Source organism: Rhinoraja longicauda, chromosome 33 (assembly GCF_053455715.1).
Source record: "Rhinoraja longicauda isolate Sanriku21f chromosome 33, sRhiLon1.1, whole genome shotgun sequence".
Taxonomy (NCBI): Eukaryota; Metazoa; Chordata; class Chondrichthyes; order Rajiformes; family Arhynchobatidae; genus Rhinoraja; species Rhinoraja longicauda.
In genome coordinates, this window is record NC_135985.1 from 325,451 (window position 1) to 346,331 (window position 20,881).

The 20,881-nt window shown below is 51.1% G+C and overlaps 1 protein-coding gene across 3 annotated transcripts in view; it reads right to left on the reverse strand.

The window, feature by feature from the left end:
- The window catches only part of aldh1a3 (aldehyde dehydrogenase 1 family, member A3), a 45,459-nt gene extending 40,175 nt beyond the window's left edge, over positions 1-5,284 (reverse strand). Inside the window, exon 1 of one of the 3 annotated variants that reach the window (XM_078427491.1) lies at positions 5,090-5,284. In XM_078427491.1, the coding sequence (XP_078283617.1) occupies positions 5,090-5,284 (195 nt within the window). Of the gene's footprint in view, positions 1-146; positions 209-5,089 lie in introns of those variants that run through there. The other 2 variants (XM_078427492.1, XM_078427493.1) reach the window with 2 other exon arrangements.
- Between the last annotated feature and the right edge of the window lie 15,597 nt (positions 5,285-20,881).

Genomic DNA, 20,881 nt, shown 5'->3' on the forward strand with positions numbered 1-20,881 from the left:
CTGGATGCAACACCACACCTGATCCAAGTTGTTGTGATGAAATTCCATGAAAGGAATGGAAAAAATGTTAAAATAAGGGCTCCTCTTGGGGCTAAAATATTTCAAATGTAAAAGGGATACATAAACACAGAAATATTTATACCTACACAAAAACAAATATAACGATGGAGCCATCTGTGCCTTCAATTGTGTGTCAATGTTCTTACATCTTCACAGCCACAACGTTGACCCAGAGACAGGCACATTGCAATAACAGTCACGCCTTGCCCTTATCCCATGTCTGACTGCAATCGAATGTCCTGAAGTATTTCAGAAAGACAAAATATGTGGGCACGGAGGTAAGGTGAGGGTTGGGACAAGGCGATGACTGAAGCCGCAAAGAGCTGTTTAAAACGCCTTCGAAAGCATTGATGGGAAGTGACAAGAGGAAAGAAACATTCAGTAATCTTTGCAATTATTCCACTGAGAAAAGGACTCCAGTTATCTGCCTATAATGACAGCAATAATGCTGAGCATTGTATCACCCCAAACAGCATGCTGCTTGTTAAAGAATTGTGTCACACACACTCTCACTTTCACTCTCACTCTCACTCACGCACACACGCACTCACACTCACACTCACTCACACACGCACTCACACAAACACTCACTCTCACACACACACACTCTCACTCACGCACTCTCAGTCTCACTCACGCATACTCACTCACACACTCACACACTCACTCACTCTCACGCTCTCACTCTCTGGACGTGCCCACACCAGTGTGCCTACTCTTGCACCCGGCATACAATCAAACTGTCCAAGGTATCACAAAAAGCTGGAGTAACTCAGCAGGTCAGGCAGCATCTGGGACAGAGGGAATGGGTGACGTTTCGGGTCGAGACCCTTCTACAGACTTCTGACTGAAGAAGGGTCTCGACCAGAAATGTCACCCATTCCTTCTCTCCAGAGATGCTGCCTGACCCGGAGTTACTCCAGCTTTTTGTGATGCTTTCGATTTGTACCAGCATCTGCAGTTATTTTACACAGGCACAATTTGGATCTGGATGAGAATCCATCCGAATCACATCTCAGCTGTTCCAGCTCCACTCCCTCCCAGAGGAGGCTCAGGATTAGGGGTCACTCGCTGCCCCTCTGTTGCTGTGGGTCCAGGGCTGACTGACCAGGGAGAACCGTACCCCCTCCGCCCCTGGTGCACTAAATACCTGGGGGGGGGGGGATACCTGGGTGGGGGGGGGGGGCAAGGAAAAGTACCTGTGGGGGAAGATAATACCATGGGGTTTAAGGAAATACCGCGTGGGGAGGGGGCTGTAATACCTGTGGGGGGGGCAGGTGATACACGTGAGGGGGGGGGCAGGTGATACCCGTGGGGGTGGGGGAGGAGGGGGGGCAGGTGATACCCGTGGGGGTGGGGGAGGAGGGGGGGCAGGTGATACCCGTGGGGGTGGGGGAGGAGGGGGGGCAGGTGATACCCGTGGGGGGGGGCAAGTGATACCCGTGGGGGGGGGGGAGGGGGGCAGGTGATACCCGTGGGGGGTGGGGGCAAGTGATATCCGTGGGGGGTGGGAGGGCAGGTGATACCCGTGGGGGGGGGAGGGGTGCAGGTGATACCCGTGGGGGGGGGGAGGGGGGGGCAGGTGATACCCGTGGGGGGGGGGGGGCAGGTGATACCCGTGGGGGGGGGGGGGGGGAGGGGGGGAGCAGGTGATACCCGTGGGGGGGGAGGGGGGCAGGTGATACCCGTGGGGGGGGGGGAGGGGGGGGCAGGTGATACCCGTGGGGGAGGGGGGGAGGGGAGGGAGGGCCTCTCGCACTGGGCTTGGACACATCCTCCAGTCTCCTGTCTTCTACAGCAACGCTGGTTGGTGAGAGGTTCGGCGTTAAGTGGAGACACAGGAAACGGCATCTTGAGCAAATCAGTTTGCGTGAATCTGCAGCACATCTGTCCACATGTGTGGCGGCTGCCGCCCTCGCAGCGTGTAGCTCACACAGATGTTCCTGATGTGTTCAGATCAAACATAATACTGCTCACACTAGAGGCTAAATCTGTCCATCCCCTCAATAGACAATAGGTGCAGGAGGAGGCCATTCGGCCCTTCGAGCCTGTACGCACCACCATTCAATGTGATCATGGCTGATCATTCTCAATCAGTACCCCCGTTCCTGCCTTCTCCCCATACCCCCTGACTCCGCTATCCTTAAGAGCTCTATCCAGCTCTCTCTTGAATGCATTCAGAGAACTATCCTTAAGAGCTCTATCCAGCTCTCTCTTGAATGCATTCAGAGAATTGGCCTCCACTGCCTTCTGAGGCAGAGAATTCCACGGATTCACCACTCTCTGACTGAAAAAGTTTTTCCTCATCTCCGTTCTAAATGGCCTACCCCTTATTCTTAAACTGTGGCCCCTTGTTCTGGACTCCTCCAACATTGAGAACATGTTTCCTGCCTCTAACGTGTCCAACCCCTTAATAATCTTATACGTTTCAATCAGATCCCCTCTTATCCTTCTAAATTCCAGCGTATACAAGCCTAGTCGCTCCAGCCTTTCAACATATGCTGCCCGACCCACTGAGTTCCCCAGCACACACTATGTGTCTCTGGGGACCGGTGTGGGACACACGGTAATCGTGTTACTGCGACTCGCTGCTGCGTTATGTTGCCCACATTGCCAGCTCAGTGTGAGGTTGTCACGGGTCGGTGTCGCCGCCTCCCTCGCCCTCACCTGCAGCTGTGCACCTGCCCACATCTGCCTCAGGTGTAGTTCTCACTGAACCGCTGTCCCTGTCCCTGTACTGTTCCGTGTAACAGTGAGTCCGTCCTCATTGTCGTGCGCTCCCACGGAATCCAGATTACACTGGACCGGCCCCAGTGTGTCCACACTAACCCAGCGCTGGACCCAGTGTGTTCACACTCACCCCCAGTGTGTTCACACCCACCCCCAGCACTGGACCCAGTGTGTTCACACCCACCCCCAGCACTGGCCCCAGTGTGTTCACACCCACCCCCAGCACTGGCCCCAGTGTGTTCACACCTACCCCCAGCACTGGCCCCAGTGTGTTCACACCCACCCCCAGCACTGGACCCAGTGTGTTCACACCCACCCCCAGCACTGGCCCCAGTGTGTTCACACACCCACCCCCAGCACTGGACCCAGTGTGTTCACACCCACCCCCAGCACTGGCCCCAGTGTGTTCACACACCCCCAGTGTGTTCACACTCACCCCCAGCACTGGCCCCAGTGTGTCCACACTCACCCCCAGCACTGGCCCCAGTGTGTTCACACCCACCCCCAGCACTGGACCCAGTGTGTTCACACCCACCCCCAGCACTGGCCCCCAGTGTGTCCACACTCACCCCCCAGCACTGGCCCCAGTGTGTTCACACTCACCCCCAGTGTGTCCACACTCACCCCCAGTGTGTCCACACTCACCCCCAGCACTGGCCCCAGTGTGTTCACACTCACCCCCAGTGTGTCCACACTCACCCCCAGTGTGTTCACACTCACCCCCAGTGTGTTCACACTCACCCCCAGCACTGGCCCCAGTGTGTTCACACTCACCCCCAGCACTGGCCCCAGTGTGTTCACACTAACCCAGCGCAGGGCCGGCACTGGCCGGGTCAGGGGAGGCTGTGGTTAGTGAGGCCGGCGCTGTGATCCACCGCTCTCCGGCTGCCAACACTGTCGGTCCCGCTTCACATCCCAGCCACGGACACTCCCCCCCCCCCCCCCCCCCAAAGTCCCCGCTCAGCCGCCGCCTCTCGTCTCAAACCCACTTTCACCAGTTTTACTGCAAGAAAATAACTGCAGATGCCGGTACAAATGGAAGGTATTTATTCACAGAGTGCTGGAGTAACTCAGCGGGTCAGGCAGCATCTCTGGAGAGAAGGAATGGGTGACGTTTCGGGTCGAGACCCTTCTTCACCCCCAACCCTGTTCACCCCCCCCCCTCACCCCCACCCCCACCCCCACTGTGACCCGTGTTCAGTGACTCCGGCCCCTTCCACCGTTCCCTGAGCTGCCGCGACACGGACTGAATCCGGAGCTGATTAGAGTCACAGAGTGATAGTGTGGAACAGGCCCTTCGGCCCAACTTGCCCACCCCGGCCCACATGTCCCAGCTACACCAGTCCCACCTGCCCGCGCTTGGTCCACATCCCCTCAACCTGTCCTGTCAATGTTCCTGTGTAACTGCTGCGATAGTCCCCGCCTCGACTACCTCCCCCGGCAGCTCGTTCCCTTCACCCCCCCCCCACTGTGTGGAAAACTACCCCTCACATTCCTATTAAATCTTTCCCCTTTCACCCCAAACCCGTGTCCTCTGGTCCTTGACCCCCTGCTCTGGGCAACGGGCTCTGGGCAACGGGCTCTGGGCAACGGGCTCTGGGCAACGGGCTCTGGGCAACGGGCTCTGGGCAACGGGCTCTGGGCAACGGGCTCTGGGCAACGGGCCTCTGGGCAACGGGCTCTGGGCAACGGGCTCTGGGCAACGGGCTCTGGGCAACGGGCTCTGGGCAACGGGCTCTCAGGGCAACGGGCTCTGGGCAACGGGCTCTGGGCAACGGGCTCTGGGCAACGGGCTCTGGGCAACGGGCTCTGGGCATCTACCTGATCTATTCTCCATCGTTATACACCTCTGTGCCAAGCGCGAATCCTGACCGCACACCAGCCAACCTGTCCAATCCCCACCCCCCCCACCCCCCCCCCCACCCCGGTCCGTTACCTCCCGGTCGTTCACCCCGCACCCACCCACCCTGACCACACGCCGCCCAACTTGTCCCACCCGTTCACGGTGGAGACTGGGCTGAACATAGAGACGGTCCATCGCTAACCATCCCACCCACCCTCTCACCCACCCACCCCCACTCCCCATCCCCACCCCCCACCCCCCACCCACCCCCCACCCATCCCCCACCCATCCCCCACCCATCCCCACCCACCCCCCACCCATCCCCACCCACCCCCCACCCATCCCCACCCACCCCCCACCCACCCCCCACCCATCCCCACCCACCCCCCACCCATCCCCACCCACCCCCCACCCATCCCCACCCACCCCCCACCCATCCCCACCCTCTCACCGCACCTTGGTGTACTTGACACGCAGGTTTTTCGCGGGTCTCGGTGGCGGTGCCGGGGCCGCTCGGCCCATCTCCTCGCTGCCCATCTCCCCGTTGTCCGTCACGCCGTTCTCCGCCATGACCGGTTGCTCCGTCTGACGGATCGGGATCGGGATCTCCGCAGGTTTGCGGGCTTTAAGCGCCGGGCTGCAGACACCCATTGGTCGCTCCCACCTCAGGCAGCCGGTCCCGCCTGTTTTAAAGCGACACTGCCTGGTACACTCGCCTTCGCTCATTCATTCATTCATTCGCCCACTCACCCCCACCCACCCACTCACCCCACTCACCCACTCACCCCCACCCACTCACCCCCACCCACTCACCCCCACCCACTCACTCACCCACCCACTCACCCACCCACTCACCCACCCACTCAGCCCCACCCACTCAGCCCCACCACCCACTCACCCCCACCCACCCACCCACCCACTCACCCCCACCCACCCACCCACCACTCACCCCCACCCACCCACTCACCCCCACCCACCCACTCACCCACCCACTCACCCCCACCCACTCACCCCCACCCACTCACCCCACCCACTCACCCCCACCCACTCACTCACCCACCCCACTCACCCACCCACTCACCCACCCACTCAGCCCCACCCACCCACCCACCCACTCACCCCCACCCACCCACCCACCCACTCACCCCCACCCACCCACTCACCCCCACCCACCCACCCACTCACCCACCCACTCACCCCCACCCACCCACTCACCCCCACACCCACCCACCCACTCACCCCCCACACCCACCCACCCACCCACTCACCCCCACACCCACCCACCCACCCACCCACTCACCCCACCCACCCACTCACCCCCACCCACCCACTGACCCCCACCCACCGACTGACCCCCACCCACTCTAACCCACTCACCCCCACCCACCCACTCACCCCCACCCACCCACCCACTCACCCACCCACCCACCCACCCACTCACCCACCCACCCACTCACCCACCCACTCACCCCACTCACCCACCCACCCACCCACCCACCCACCCACCCACTCACCCCCCCACCCACCCACCCCCACACTCCCACCTCACCCACTCACCCACCCACTCAATCAATCACACCACTCAGCCACCCGCTCACCCACCCACCCACCCACTCCACCCACCCACTTCCCACCCACCCACCCCCACCCACTCACCCACCCACCCACTCACCCCCACCCACCCACTCCCACCCACCCACCCACTCACCCACCCACCCACTCACCCCCACCCACCCACCCACTCACCCCCCACCCACCCATCAGAGACTCTCACTGCCACAACTCTGCTTGATATACCTCCGTTAAATTTCAAAGTTCAGTGTACATCTTATTTTGAAAATAATATCTATCATCTTTATAAAATTAATGTCCAATGTAATTTAAAATCGATATCCATCAGCCTTCACTTCTCTACATCTATCAAATTTTGCAAGCAAAAATTAACCAATATACAATACAAAATTAACCAATATACAATACAAAAATTAACCAATATATGTTGTATTTTACGATCAGTATTGATCAGTCTTCAATGATCACTCTCCTTTTACATTTACAATCACTGTGCATTTGTATTCACTGGTCAGTGTTCATCGGATTTCCCGGTAAAATAATCATGTTCATAAGTTATAGGAGCAGAATTAGGCCATTTGGCCCATCTAGTCTACTCCGCCATTCAATCAAGATTGATCTCCCTTTCCCTAACACCCATTTTCCTGCATTCTCCCTGTAACCTTTGATACCTTTACTAATCTAGAACTTTCAATCTCCACGTTAAAAATACCAAATGCCGGCCTCCACAGCCATCCGTGGTAGTGACTTCCATACATTCAGCACCCTCTGGCCACAGAAATGTGTCCTTGTCTCCTATCTAAAGGTAACATCCTTTTATTCTGAGGCTGGGCCCTCTGGTTCTAGACTCTCCCACTAGTCAGAAGCATTTAATGATCCGTACAGATCAGATCAATACTCAGTGTTCATCCTACATTTTGATTTTACAATCTACATCCATGGGTATTCTGTAGCCCACACACTGTGCAGGTGAAATCCATACTTAACAATAACTAATTTCCTCGCTCTGCCACTGCTACCTGATTTGATGAATATCTCAAGTACTTTTGTTTAGTTCATATTTCTAACAACTGTGATCTTCTGCATTTCACAATTCTCACATTAATCTTGTCTTCCTGCTGCCTTCATTCACCTTGCTCGATTTATAACTCCTTCAGCTTGTATTAACAAGCGTGCATTGCCCTCTCTTGGGTGGCAACATTGTGTGTGACATTGGACCAGTTCCACCCGTGTTCCCTGCACCCTTCCACTGATGACAACTTAAAACACATGTGTTTAATGAGAGTCTGATTTTACAGTGATATCCATCATCTTCAATATTCAGTGGTCATCTGATTTTATAAATATTATCTTTCACAGTTCAATAATCTGCATCTATCTTTTTTACAACCTGCTTTCAATAATCCCTATTCATTCTATTTTATAATCAATATACATTAATCCCCAATATTCAACATTCATTACATTCTACAATCAATATCCATCAGTTTTCCATCATCAGCATCATCTGAGATTGCAACTGATATCTATTGGTTTTCAGTATCAGTGACGGTGATATTTTACAATCAATAGCAATCAAATTTTGTCAAAAAGTTTGCAAACACCAATCATCAGCTTTGAATAACCACTGTTCATCTGACCTTGAGGACAAGCATTGAGATGCAGATTACAGATGTTCAAGACATTTATGAGACAACATCTGGAATATGATGTGAACTTCTAGTCATCATAACATAGGTTGGATGAAATGAAGCAGGAGAGGGTGCAGAAACGTTTCGCAAGGGTGCCGGGACCGGAGAGCTGGCGTTACCCGGAGGCTGGATAGGCCGGGATTGTTTTACCCAGAGTGCTGAGGGTGGCCTTATGGAGTTTCTAAACCAATAAGGGGCTTAGATAAGATGGATTGCTAGTCTTTTCTCTTGGGTAGGGGAGTCTAAAACTAGACAGTACAAGTTTAAGGTGAGACAATAAATATTAAACAATTTTTAATCACATATTTTCATTCAATAATTTAATAATCAAGGTGCAATGATCAATGATCATTATCCCTGCTATTTTATCCAGTAGCTAGTTAAAATTGTTGCCAATCCTTTTTAATCAACATGATTGCCGCACTTCACATTTGGTAATCATCACCCATCAACTTTTCATTATTATCCTCCATCTGATTCTACACAACATCCTCTAGTTTGCAATAATCAGTGTCCACTTGATTTTACAATCAACACCCGCCCACATACAATAATCACGGCATGCAGAATATTGCTGACAGTCTCCATCAGATTCCAATAGCAATAGCACTGATGGCACAACTCACCTCATGCAGTTTTCAACAGCCGCGTCCATTTTCACAATCTGTACCCCTCAGCAATCAATGCCCCTATGTGTTCTATATTACCATTAATACCCATACACTTTCCAGAAGCATTGTTCAATTTGACAATTATCAGGTTTCTAATGTGTGTAGGAAAATAGCTGCAGATGCTGGTACAAATCGAAGGTGTCACAGAATGCTGGCGTAACTGCTGAGTAACTGCTGAGTAACTGCTGAGTAACTGCTGAGTAACTCCAGCATTTTGTGATACCTCAGGTTTCTAATGGACACTGTCCACTACATTTTGCAATAAATAGCCATCAGATTTCAATAATCATCACTCAATCGGATTTTGGAAGCAACTTTCAAGCTATTTTACTGTTCATGCTATTTTACTAGCTCCATACCATTAGCTTGCTAAAAGTATTACCCATTCAATTTGGCACTTATCATGTTTAGTTATTGATATTCATTTCACACCACATTTACTAATCAATATCCACGAGTTCCTGATATTTCCGATCAATGTCCATTGTTCTTCAGAGTCAGTATCCACCTAAACTAAATCTACAATCAATATGCAACTGTTTTCAATCTCAGTGTTCATCGTATTTTACAATCTTTAGAATAGTTATCAATCGTAATGATCATCTAATATTTTATTTGCAGGCAAGGTAGACTCTGCATTGAACACTCTCTGCAGGAAAATCACAGGATGCCTGAAGCCGACAAAGGTTGAACATCTGTATGAGCTGGCTGGCATCGACAAACCATCTGGAAGATGCGATCGGGCAGCTGCAGTAGAATGCTTCAGTGCGGACACAGACCCCCGTCAGCCCTTGCACAATCACCAACATGCCAAGAAACGCTTGAAGAGTCGGAACAGCTTCATGGAACTAGTGCCAACCGTGCCAGGTACCAAAACCAAACATCAGATGGCACCAGGACACCACCTGCCTTATACTGCCTGGAAAGCCCTAAACCGCCTCCACACTGGAGTAGGACGTTGCGGACTCAACCTGAAGCAGTGGGGCTTCTCGGACTCTGACAAATGCAACTGTGGAGAGGTACAGACAATGGCCCACCTACTGACGTCCGGCAGAGAGACGTGCACTGTGGACGATCTCCGCAAAGGCACAGATGTGGCACTGGCTGTGGCAAAGCGATGGCAGAACCTCGTCTGACACACGAGCGAGCGAGCGAGCGAGCGATTTGATAATCAATTATCAGCCATCGGTGTCCATCCCGATTGTACGCGGTCTCTGTCCACTTGGGATTATCAGCTGTTGGAGATGTATTGCCATTTAGTTCCATTAATTTCTCCAATACTGTTCTGATACTGACTTTTGTCAGTTCCGCGGTCACTCGAGATGTTTATTAGCGGGAGGTTTTCTGTATTTTCTGCCATGCCACAAAGTGTATGTTTTGGTTCAGTGCCTGTCCCTGATTCTCCAATATCATTGTTCCTGACTTCACCCGATCACCCTGTCCTATCTGTTCCTTCCCCTGACTTTGGTGCAGTGTGAGACAACTTGTTTTCTTTCTTTTCCATTTCCCTCGACTGGTCTTTGACCTGAGACTTTGTTTCTCTTTCTCTCGGAGCTGCCGGACCTGCTCCGTGCTTCCAGCTTTTTCTACTTTTATTTGTAATTTGTTCCTGTCTCAGCCTGTAAGCGACCCACATAAACCTCTGCTAATCTTTTGCTTTCAGCATATCTAGAACTGCATTTATACACCGCCTATATGTCTTATATGTCTTTATTCTTCTCATTAGATTATTCTTGCGCTCTACTCTCCCTCTCCTTGACAACATCTTGGCCCTCCTTACTGAATTCTGAAATGGTCTCAATCTTCAGCATGAACTATTTTCTAACAATATTCCACCCCTTTCTGATCAAAAATTGATTTCATTTCTATTATCAGCCTTACTGCACCACAAGCAATTCACATCAGTGTTCAATAATGGACAACAATCTAATTTTTAAATCAATAAACATCATTTTTCAATAATCATAGCACAGCTAATTAAAAAATAAATACCCTTCAGCTTCGAACACATTGTAGATCCCGTTTGAAAATCAATGCCCATTACCTGTCAGTGCAGTGTACCCCATTACCTGTCAGTGCAGTGTACCCCATTACCTGTCAGTGCAGTGTACCCCATTACCTGTCAGTGCAGTGTACCCCATTACCTGTCAGTGCAGTGTACCCCATTACCTGTCAGTGCAGTGTACCCCATTACCTGTCAGTGCAGTGTACCCCATTACCTGTCAGTGCAGTGTACCCCATTACCTGTCAGTGCAGTGTACCCCATTACCTGTCAGTGCAGTGTACAATCTTAAAGATTTCAAAACCCATTTTCACTTAATTTTACAATCAATAACCATTAGTTTTCAAAAAGTAATATTAGAATCAACATCCATTATCATTCAACTATGAACAAACATCCAAGTTTACAATAAATTACTGTCATTGTCCTTGCAATTAATGTCGATGAGCTTTATCTTTATCTTTATCTTTATCTATTATCTTTCAATAATAAACATTTGTCCAAATTCAGAATAAAAATCTCAGCTTCAACAACCTTATCCAGTCAGTGTACAATTGTACCCAGTTGACCTCAGTTATCATGCAGTTTGGCATTTCATTATTGTATTTGATATCTGATACCTATTAACAATTAAAATCCATCTGATTTTACAATCTATGTCCGACAGCTCGGAACCATTAACTCTCATCTTCTCATCAATGACCACTGGCTTTTAATAATGATTGTCCACCCCATTTTACAGTTCATGTTCATGTACAGGGACTAGAGCAGGGACTGAGCGCACACCCCGATGGTTGTATTTGTATCACGGGTCAACATGGGGGAAATGACCAATTTGAACTGACTGTTTCCATTGTCCAGGAGTTTAGATACGACCAAAGAGGTCCTTCTACAGTTGTACCGGGCCCTGGTGAGACCGCACCTGGAGTACTGTGTGCAGTTTTGGTCTCCAAATGGTGTTTCCAAGGCCATTGTCCAGGAGTTTAGATACGACCTTATTCTGATTTATGAAGTTGAAGCTGACCATTGATTTTTGGTCATCACCAGATGGAAAATCCTTTTGTCTATTTATCGAAACTTCCGGCCTATGAAAACATCTATGGAGCCACTGAAGCACAGTAATTTGTTCTAATTCTACCTTCCCCAACCTCCAGAAGATTGTGGAGGCTGTCAATGGATATTTTAAAGGCATAGATAGATTCTTCATTAGTACGGGTGTCAGGAGTTATGGGGAGAAGGCAGGAGAATGGGGTTAGGAGGGAGAGATAGATCAGCCGTGATTGAATGGCAGAGTAGACTTGATGGGCTGAATGGCCTAATTCTGAAATGCATGCAGGTGTGAGCAACATCCCATCAATTCCTGTGCACGCATGAGCTCCATCTTTCCCAGATCTATCGAGAATACTTCAGCTGTCCAATTAGTGACATCAATAATTTTAGCGCGATTAGCCGAGGTAATCTTTACAAAACTCCAAGCCTGCACCACAGAATACAGAATATAGAGCTTTATTGTCATGAGATACCGATTTAAATTACATTTCCAGCAGTCACAGAACACAACAAAAAAGAAAAGAACACAAGACACACGACCCCAACACAAACATCCATCACAGTGACTCCAAACACCCCCTCACTGTGATGGAAGGCAATAAAACTTCCTCTCTCTTCCCCCATGCCCACGGACAGACAGCTCGACCCCTACCGAGGCGACCGACCCGCACAGCCCCTGCAAGGGGATGGAAGTCCCCGCGGCCGAGCCGCACGCGGGCACTGTTAAGTCCCGCGGCCGAGCCGCGCTGGCGATGTTAAGTCTAGCGGCCGAGCCGCGCCGGGCAAAGGAAGGCCCCACGGGCGATGGAAGGCCCCGCGGCCGAGCCACATCATATTTCATCCTCTAAGTTGAACTATGGAGAAGCGAGAGAGACCATTTACCACACCTTTTCTTTCTAGAGTACCTTCATTGGGTACTGTGCTTTAGAAGTAATGAAATCAAGAAGGGCACTACATAAATGTCCACATGGTCCACATGGTCCACAATGACACACATGGTCCACATGGTCCACATGGTCCACATGGTCCATAATGACACACATGGTCCACATGGTCCACAATGACACACATGTTCCACATGGTCCACATGGTCCACATGGTCCACATGGTCCACAATGACACACATGTTCCACATGGTCCACATGGTCCACATGGTCCACATGGTCCATAATGACACACATGGTCCACATGGTCCACAATGACACACATGTTCCACATGGTCCACATGGTCCACAATGACACACATGTTCCACATGGTCCACATGGTCCACATGGTCCACATGGTCCATAATGACACACATGGTCCACATGGTCCACAATGACACACATGTTCCACATGGTCCACATGGTCCACATGGTCCACATGGTCCACATGGTCCATAATGACACACATGGTCCACATGGTCCACAATGACACACATGTTCCACATGGTCCACATGGTCCACATGGTCCACAATGACACACATGGTCCACATGGTCCACAATGACACACATGTTCCACATGGTCCACATGGTCCACAATGACACACATGGTCCATAATGACACACATGGTCCACATGGTCCACATAGTCCACATGGTCCACATGGTCCACATGGTCCACGTGGTCCACATGGTCCACATGGTCCACATGGTCCACAATGACACACATGGTCCACATGGTCCACATGGTCCACATGGTCCACATGGTCCACATGGTCCACATGGTCCACATGGTCCACATGGTCCATAATGACACACATGGTCCACATGGTCCACATGGTCCACGTGGTTCGCAGTAACTCCACAAACCTTTCCTTCCCAAACTATCCATCATGATGATATTCACTGAGTGATATAACACTGACTCAAATCTGCCCCTCTTCTCATCTCCCCTTTTGGAGATAAATTATTTCAGTGGTTATATTACGTTTAGTAATCCTTAGGATCTAAACAATAATTTGTAGATCACTACTGACGCTGGGGAATATAAAATAAATTGATATTCTGAAATGAAGCCACCAGATTGACACGAAACCCAACATTACCCAGTACTCGACTATTTACTATGTATGTCCTTCCCTGTTAGATTTCCAAAAATTCAGCATCTTACATTTGTTGGGATTAAATTCCATTTGCCAATGCTCTGGTGGACTTTCCATCTGAAGAAGGGTCCCGACCCAAAACGTCACCTACCCATGTTCCCCACAGATGCTGCCTGACCCGCTGAGTTACCCCAGCACTCTGTAAAACGTCACCTATCCATGTTCTCCACAGATGCTGCCTGACCCGCTGAGTTACTCCAGCACTGTGTGTTCTTTTAGGATGAATAACAAATGGGCAAATATCCAGAGACTTAACAAACAGTTCAGAGCAGTTCTTAGCTCACCCTGCAGGTTGGAATTGGGCAACCTTGCTCCTAGACTAGAGAAGAAATGTATTTTATAGCTCAAAGCAACAAAGCAACAAAGGCACAGGAGAAAAAATAGGATGATAAGATTTATACGAGTTTAACTCAAAAACTATGTCCCAGCTACGCAGTCACGGAGTTGTGATCAGTTCCTTTTACAATTATTAAAGTTTGAAAGTTTGTGACTTTAATTGTGCCAATTAATTTTAGTTGTAGGAGTCCAATTGATCTGTTCTCCGTTATTCCCAGTCGATGGGCCAAGGCAGATGGTCCAACACCTTGTGGCTGCCTGATGATCACAGGCCATCATTAACACTAAGTTAAACCCTCACAATCCGCTCAAACCAAAATAAAGTTAGGAATTTTGTTCTAATCTGTCTGACATTGCCCTGCATTGAAAATAATGATTTTGAATTTGTTTCTGAGCACAATATTTATATTGTAACATAGTAACTTTGAAGTGGTGCATGTATGGGTCTGGGGATTATTAGTTCTGACGAGTGACTGCCCCATCAGGCTGGGAGAGGTGTGATGAGCAGTGATGTTCTTGCACCTGGCTCCGTGACATCAAGCAGCAGACTGCTGGAGTTAACACATGTAAACAAATGCTTTTGTTCTCCAGAAGAAAGGCTGCCCCAGAGTGAGGACTGGCGGCCGGGGACTCCGAACACTGCGGCCATTGTTCACACTCCATCGCCTCTTCTCGCTCCTCTTGTCAAAGTTTAATTACCACAACCAACTTTCACAGGCTCATTTTGCACTTCAGCGCATCTCCAACACTTGGGAGTGGAGGACGGGAGGGGGTGGAGAACAAATCAGGCCGAGAGGGAAAGGAGGGAGAGGCAAAGGGGAGGAAACCGGACCAGAGGAGTTAAAGCAAACCGTGCAAGGGGAGAAGGTGCAGAAGGAAGGGGGAGAGAGGATGGAGGGGAGAGAGATGGGGGTGGAGGGGAGAGAGATGGGGTGGAGGGGAGAGAGATGGGGTGGAGGGGAGAGAGATGGGGATGGAGGGGAGAGAGATGGGGTGGAGGGGAGAGAGATGGGGGTGGAGGGGGGAGAGATGGGGGTGGAGGGGAGAGAGATGGGGGTGGAGGGGAGAGAGATGGGGGTGGAGGGGAGAGAGATGGGGTGGAGGGGAGAGAGATGGGGATGGAGGGGAGAGAGATGGGGTGGAGGGGAGAGAGATGGGGTGGAGGGGAGAGAGATGGGGAGGAGGGGAGAGAGATGGGGAGGAGGGGAGAGAGATGGGGTGGAGGGGAGAAGGTGCAGAAGGAAGGGGGAGAGAGGATGGAGGGGAGAGAGATGGGGGTGGAGGGGAGAGAGATGGGGTGGAGGGGAGAGAGATGGGGTGGAGGGGAGAGAGATGGGGTGGAGGGGAGAGAGATGGGGAGGAGGGGAGAGAGATGGGGAGGAGGGGAGAGAGATGGGGTGGAGGGGAGAAGGTGCAGAAGGAAGGGGGAGAGAGGATGGAGGGGAGAGAGATGGGGGTGGAGGGGAGAGAGATGGGGATGGAGGGGAGAGAGATGGGGGTGGAGGGGAGAGAGATGGGGTGGAGGGGAGAGAGATGGGGTGGAGGGGAGAGAGATGGGGATGGAGGGGAGAGAGATGGGGGTGGAGGGGAGAGAGATGGGGGTGGAGGGGAGAGAGATGGGGGTGGAGGGGAGAGAGATGGGGGTGGAGGGGGGAGAGAGGATGGAGGGGAGAGAGATGGGGGTGGAGGGGAGAGAGATGGGGGTGGAGGGGAGAGAGATGGGGTGGAGGGGAGAGAGATGGGGGTGGAGGGGGGAGAGAGGATGGAGGGGAGAGAGATGGGGGTGGAGGGGAGAGAGATGGGGTGGAGGGGAGAGAGGATGGAGGGGAGAGAGATGGGGATGGAGGGGAGAGAGATGGGGATGGAGGGGAGAGAGATGGGGATGGAGTGGAGAGAGATGGGGAGGAGGGGAGAGAGATGGGGTGGAGGGGAGAGAGATGGGATGGAGGGGAGAGAGATGGGGTGGAGGGGAGAGAGATGGGGTGGAGGGGAGAGAGATGGGGGTGGAGGGGAGAGAGATGGGGTGGAGGGGAGAGAGATGGGGATGGAGGGGAGAGAGATGGGGATGGAGTGGAGAGAGATGGGGAGGAGGGGAGAGAGATGGGGTGGAGGGGAGAGAGATGGGGATGGAGGGGAGAGAGATGGGGTGGAGGGGAGAGAGATGGGGTGGAGGGGAGAGAGATGGGGGTGGAGGGGAGAGAGATGGGGTGGAGGGGAGAGAGGATGGAGGGGAGAGAGATGGGGTGGAGGGGAGAGAGATGGGGGTGGAGGGGAGAGAGATGGGGATGGAGTGGAGAGAGATGGGGAGGAGGGGAGAGAGATGGGGTGGAGGGGAGAGAGATGGGGTGGAGGGGAGAGAGATGGGGATGGAGGGGAGAGAGGATGGAGGGGAGAGACGGGATGGAGGGGAGAGACGGGATGGAGGGGAGAGAGATGGAGATGGAGGGGAGAGACAGGGATAGAGGGGAGAGACAGGGTTGGAGGGGAGAAGGTGCAAAAGGAAGGGGGAGAGGTGGGGGTGGAGGGGAGAGATGGGGTGGAGGGGGAGAGATGGGGGTGGAGGGGGGAGAGACGGGATGGAGGGGGGAGAGATGGGGATGGAGGGGGGTGATCTCCGGCTCTCCAAGGAATAGAGTCCCAGCCTACTCAACCTCTCCCTGTAGCTCAGACCCACTAGTCCTGGCAACATCCTCATAAATCTACTCTGTGCCCTTTTCAGCTTGACAACATCTTTCCTACAATATATGGTGACCAAAACTGAACCCAATACTCTAAAGTCTTTCAGAAAGCTGTCCATAACTGGACATAATACTCCAGCAGAGACTGAACCCTTGTTTATAAATACTCGCCATAACCTCCTGGAGTTTGTCATCTGTCCCTCTACAGATCCCAGGATGCTCCTGTTTTGTTAACCGGATCACCACCGTGAAAGACGCCGCACAAACACCCCGTGGCCTTTCTGTCCTGTCCTTTGAATCTGTCCCCGTGATGTTTCGTGGCCCGGACTCTTTGCCCCAACAGGCCAGTGTCTGGGAACCAGGGGAGCGCCTGATGGTAACGTGGACCTTACACAAGCTAGTGTAGAATGAAGGCCAGGGAGAGGGAGGTTGGGTTGTGACTGTCTGGGCACGGTCCTTCCAGTAGTCTTTGATGATTTTGAACAGTGTTGTTTGTTTGAAGGAGTTAAAGCATTCAGTTTTTGATTTAAAGCCTTCTTCTTTCAGTGGTGATGCTGCCTGTCACTGACCTGGGCAGACAGTTGACATTCACTGACCTGGGCAGACAGTTGACATTCACTGACCTGGGCCAGACTGTTGACAGGCCCACACCATCAACAAGACTGAAGGAGGGTCTCGACATGAAACGTCACCCATTCCTTCTCTCCACAGATGCTGCCTGGCCCTCTGAGTTACTCCAGCACTCTGTGTCTTTGATTGGTGTAAAGCGGCATCTGCAGTTCCTTCCTACACATTTCGCCTGCACAACATTCAGCGTGTTGGACGTACAATGTGCATCTCTCTGTGTTTCTCTACATTTTCCCGAGGAAGGAATTTGTGCTGATGAGCAGAATAGGTTTCTGTCAGGTATTTTCGGTTGAGATCGGCAGTGAGTGTGGAAGATAAGGCCAGCCTTTACACCAGCCCGACTCGAGGGGAGCAAGTGACAGTGGGCGATGGACCTCTATGTCCAAGTTAGACACAAACTCTGGGTTCCCTGTCAATGGGTGGGGCCGGGGCTGGATAGAGGATGTCCAGGGAGCAGAGAAGGGGGAGACCGGCGTGGGGCCGGGGCTGGACAGAGGATGACCAGGGAGCAGAGAAGCTCAACTGCTTCACCATAAAGAAGTGACAAGCAACGTCATTCAGACGAGTTCTTCAACCTGAAACACAACCTGTTCCTTTTCCACACATGACGCTTGGTGTAAATTTGTGGTTTGTTGCTTCTCCCTTTCAGCACCACTTGAGGTGAAGTCTGAAGTTCTCTCCCGGTCATTCCCATCAGGAATGCTCCTCTCCCGGTCATTCCCGGCAGGAATGCTCCTCTGCCGGTCATTCCCGTCAGGCATGCTCCTCTCCCGGTCATTCCCAGTAGGAATGCTTCTCTCCCGGTCATTCCCGGTAGGAATGCTTCTCTCCCGTCATTCCCGGTAGGAATGCTTCTCTCCCGGTCATTCCCGGTAGGAATGCTCCTCTCCCGGTCATTCCAATCAGCGCTATTCCTCAATGAAGAATCAACGTTACTGTTGTGACGCTGACGATCATGGTTCTGCCATTCACACTTCTGTTATTCTAAATCACCAACTAAATATTCTTCTCCAATTCCAACCTATTTAAGAATAAATTGATGCTGAGCAGAGACAAGAGAACAAATCCTGTCAGATTAGTCAAACCCAGCTAAATGTATAACTTTTCAATTAGCCCGGTCCACTTATCTCTGTTCTCCATCATTCCCGTCAAAGGTGCAGAAACGCGACAGCTGGGCTTTGAGGTTGTGAAGGATATTTTACCCGGTGTAATTTTCACCATTTCAGGCACTTGTGCCGTGACAGAGGCTGATCTGTCATGATCTGGCCTGAGATTGAGAGATTGGCAGCTCACACTGCATTCACAGATCAGAGCAAATAAGCAATGCTTTAGGAGAGAGCTGGGAAGAAAAGAGATTAGATTTGGAATCCATCAGCACATAATGAGGACATGAACTGCAGAACTTTCTCGGCTATATTGCCTTTCACAAAACAGGTTTTCACTAAATAATTTAAAGCTGAGAGATAATGACACATTCCGACAATGTGTTTTCGTTGCAACAATAAAATCAAAAGGCAGGTTTCACACATTTCCCAGACCCCATCTCTCCACACATTTGTTTCCATGCTTGCGTTTGGTAAATCACCCACAGCATAGGTCCAGGATATTTCTTTGCATTTCTAAAAGGAGCAAAGCGTATTTGAAACAGCAAGCAGCATGTTGGGGCTGAATCCCAAGCACCTCAATCACTTGGCTGGACTGAGTCCCCTGTCCACAATGATAATACGCAGTGCTGGAGTAACTCAGCGGGTCAGGCAGCATCTGTGGAGAACATGGATAGGTAACGTTTCACAGAGTGCTGGAGTAACTCAGCGGGTCAGGCAGCATCTGTGGAGAACATGGATAGGTGACATGGGTAGAGGATGTACTTCCTGCGGCAACTGAGGAAACACAATCTGCCACAGGCAATGATAGTCCAATTCTATACTGCTATCACTGAGTCCGTCCTCACCTTCTCCATCATGGTCTGGTTTGGCTCAGCCACCAAGCTCGACATCCGGAGGCTGCAACGGATCGTTCGCACAGCTGAGAAGGTTGTTGGCTGCAACCTTCTCCCCATTGACGAACTGTACACTGCAAGGGCCAGGAAGTGAGCGGGCAAGATCATCTCTGACCCCTCTCACCCTGGCCACAAACTCTTTGAAACACTTCCCTCTGGAAGACAACTCCGGACTGTCAAAGCAGCCACAGCCGGACATAAAATCACCTTTTTTCCACGAGTGGTAGTTCTACTCAATAACCAAAGTCTGTAGTCTCTGTTTTGCTCTGGTTTATTTTCACCCACATGTTTAGACCGTAATGTTGTATCCTTGTTGTTTTGATGTGGTTATGCTTTGCGACAGAGACTGTCACTCCCACATCGGTCTCTCCAGCCACAAGCAACGCTGCTCTAGCTGAGGTGTGGAGCAAGCAGCCAACTAGGATGCATCTCCCATGGTCAGCCATGACCCAGGGGGCCTAAGAAGGGGTTATGCTTTATTCTTAATTGTTAACTGTATGTTTGTGTTGTCATTTGTGAGCGGAGCACCAAGGCATATTCCTTGAATATGCACATACTTGGCCAATAAACTTATTCATTCATTCATTCATTCATTCATTCATTCATTCATTCATTCATTTATTCATTCATTCACAGAGCGCTGGAGTAACTCAGCGGGTCAGGCAGCATCTCTGGCGAACATGGATAGGTGACGTTTCATAGAGTGCTGGAGTAACTCAGCGGGTCAGGCAGCATCTCTGGCGAACATGGATAGGTGACGTTTCAGGTCGAGACTCTTCTTCAGACTCTCCTCTCTCTGATGGAAGTTCTGTGAGACCCTCTCTCACTGCTCCCCCTCTGTGATTCCTACTGCTCTCTAACATGTTTCCAGAGATGCTGGCTGACCCACTGAGTACTCCAGCACTTTGTGTCCTTCTGTGTATTAATTGGCATCTGCAGTTCTTTGTTTCTACAGAATATTCCAAGCCTTATTCAGTTGAAGACACCAGGCAGTGAGCAGTGCACTGGTTACTCTTGTCCCTCTGAACAAGGAGCATTGAGGACAGTTATGACCCCACCCTTATACCTCGTCTCCCATGTAATTTACTGAAATCCCACAGCAAAACTAGACGTTCTGGCTTGGTCCTACACAATTCCAAAGACGTGCGGGTTTGTAGGTTAATTGGCTTCTGTAAATTGTCCCTAGGGTGAAGTATAATGCTCATGTATTGGTGATCATTGGTCGGCACAGACTCGGTGGGCCGAAGGGCCTGTTTTCACACTGTTTCTCTAAACTGAACTAAACGACATCTTTCTGCATCATCTCTCTGGCTGTGCATTTCAGACGCTGGGGAATCAATGAAACAAATTCCCTCTCTCCTAGATGCTGCCTGACCTGCTGAGTTACTCCAGCATTTTGTGATACCTTTTGATTTGTACCAGCATCTGCAGTTATTTTCCTACTGAAACAAATCCATGTCCTTGTGGCTCCTCTGATTCTGCTGCTCATTCGCTTCTTACTAATCTTCTCATTTTTAAACTAATGGCCAATGGGAGAA